Source organism: Branchiostoma floridae, chromosome 17, assembly GCF_000003815.2.
Source record: "Branchiostoma floridae strain S238N-H82 chromosome 17, Bfl_VNyyK, whole genome shotgun sequence".
Taxonomy (NCBI): domain Eukaryota; kingdom Metazoa; phylum Chordata; class Leptocardii; order Amphioxiformes; family Branchiostomatidae; genus Branchiostoma; species Branchiostoma floridae.
Genome location: NC_049995.1, coordinates 1,352,979 through 1,354,329, shown reverse-complemented (window position 1 = coordinate 1,354,329; position 1,351 = coordinate 1,352,979). Strand labels below are relative to the sequence as shown.

At 44.1% G+C, this 1,351-nt stretch overlaps 1 protein-coding gene across 1 annotated transcript in view; it reads left to right on the top strand.

Moving 5' to 3' along the window:
- LOC118405125 (dihydropyrimidinase-like) overlaps positions 1-1,351 on the top strand; it is a gene marked incomplete at its 5' end in the record, with an annotated part of 28,419 nt that overhangs the window by 23,642 nt on the left and 3,426 nt on the right. Inside the window, 1 exon segment of the mRNA XM_035804536.1 lies at positions 1,111-1,237. Coding sequence (XP_035660429.1) covers positions 1,111-1,237 — 127 coding nt within the window.

The window sequence follows — 1,351 nt, the reverse complement described above, 5'->3', positions numbered from 1 at the left end:
ACGATGGGAGAATGCATAACTCTGGGTGATTCCTATGAAGAGAAAGACTAATAACTGTGCCAAGTTTCATTAATCTCCTGCTATGGGAAATGGGTCAGGACCATTACTAATTGCACGCCCCTCGTATCTTGTGACAAGGTCCTTTGTAAGGGTAACACAGTGACAAGATGCAAAAGTATAAGAATTACCCATCAAGAATACATATTGAGAAAACAATAATTTTCCTTTTATAGGTCCCTAAGAATGGCCCATTTCAATTTTATATTTCCAAAAGCCCCCCTTCCACACCATCCCCCCCTCGGTCGCTTTGCGCCCTCGCGCTTGGTCGCTTCGCTCCCTCGCCTGTACCACTACGCTCAAATTTTATCCTAGCTAGAACCCTGTCCTATGTTTGAGGACAACACTGTAGGGCCCCTTTACAGTGTGAGTTGATCAGACATAAGGCTTAGCTCACAGTCTAGCCTCTGGGTTAACATCTGAGAAGATGACAGTCACCTGTTATGTCAATAGACATGTGGCAAATCTCAATGAATAAGGGGGTAGGGATGTTTGGGGGGTAGAATGGGGATATATTGGGTCACATTTTGGGAGTGGGGCACATTTTGTCAAGAGGTTGTTGGTAAAAAAAAAAGAAGGTTGTGTACTGTGTAGTTTGAGCAATGGTGATGTTGATATTAGGGAGGTGTTGGTATAAGAGTATGATAATACACGGGGGTGGATTAGAATCAGAAATCAGGGCTCAAAATACAACCTGCATATGCAGGTTAGTGCAGGTAAAATTTGAGCAGTGCAGGTATTTCTGGTGTCTACCTACACTGGTCCATGTGCTGGGTTTTATACATAAAGGTCCTATGATATACAAATGTAGGTGTGTATGGATTGTTATTAGCTGCATTGACTGTTACCATCTATAAAATATAAAAGAAAAAAAAAAGCAATGGTTCCTGAACAATTTTAGTATGATCCATACTTAGAGTGGTGCAGGTAAAATTTGTCTGGTGCAGGTTATTTTCAATATTATCTGCACCCGTGCAGGTATGCAGAAAAAAGTTTTGAGCCCTGGAAATCTCACCGAGGCTTTTTCAATCCAGCATTTCTCTCCTGCCCTCCCCCCAGGAAGCCTTTCAGTGACTACGTGTACAAGCGGATGAAAGTTCGGGATGGTCTGAATCAACCCAAGGCTGTGGAGAGGGAGCCGTACAAGGGGCCAGTCATCGACCTGAACGCACAGCCGCAGGTACGGAAACGGGCTACTCTTCAAGCAGAGGTTGATTCAGATCATCCTGAAACTTCATCTGCTTGTACACGTAGTCACTGAAAGGCTTCCTGGGGGGAGGGCAGGAGAGAAATG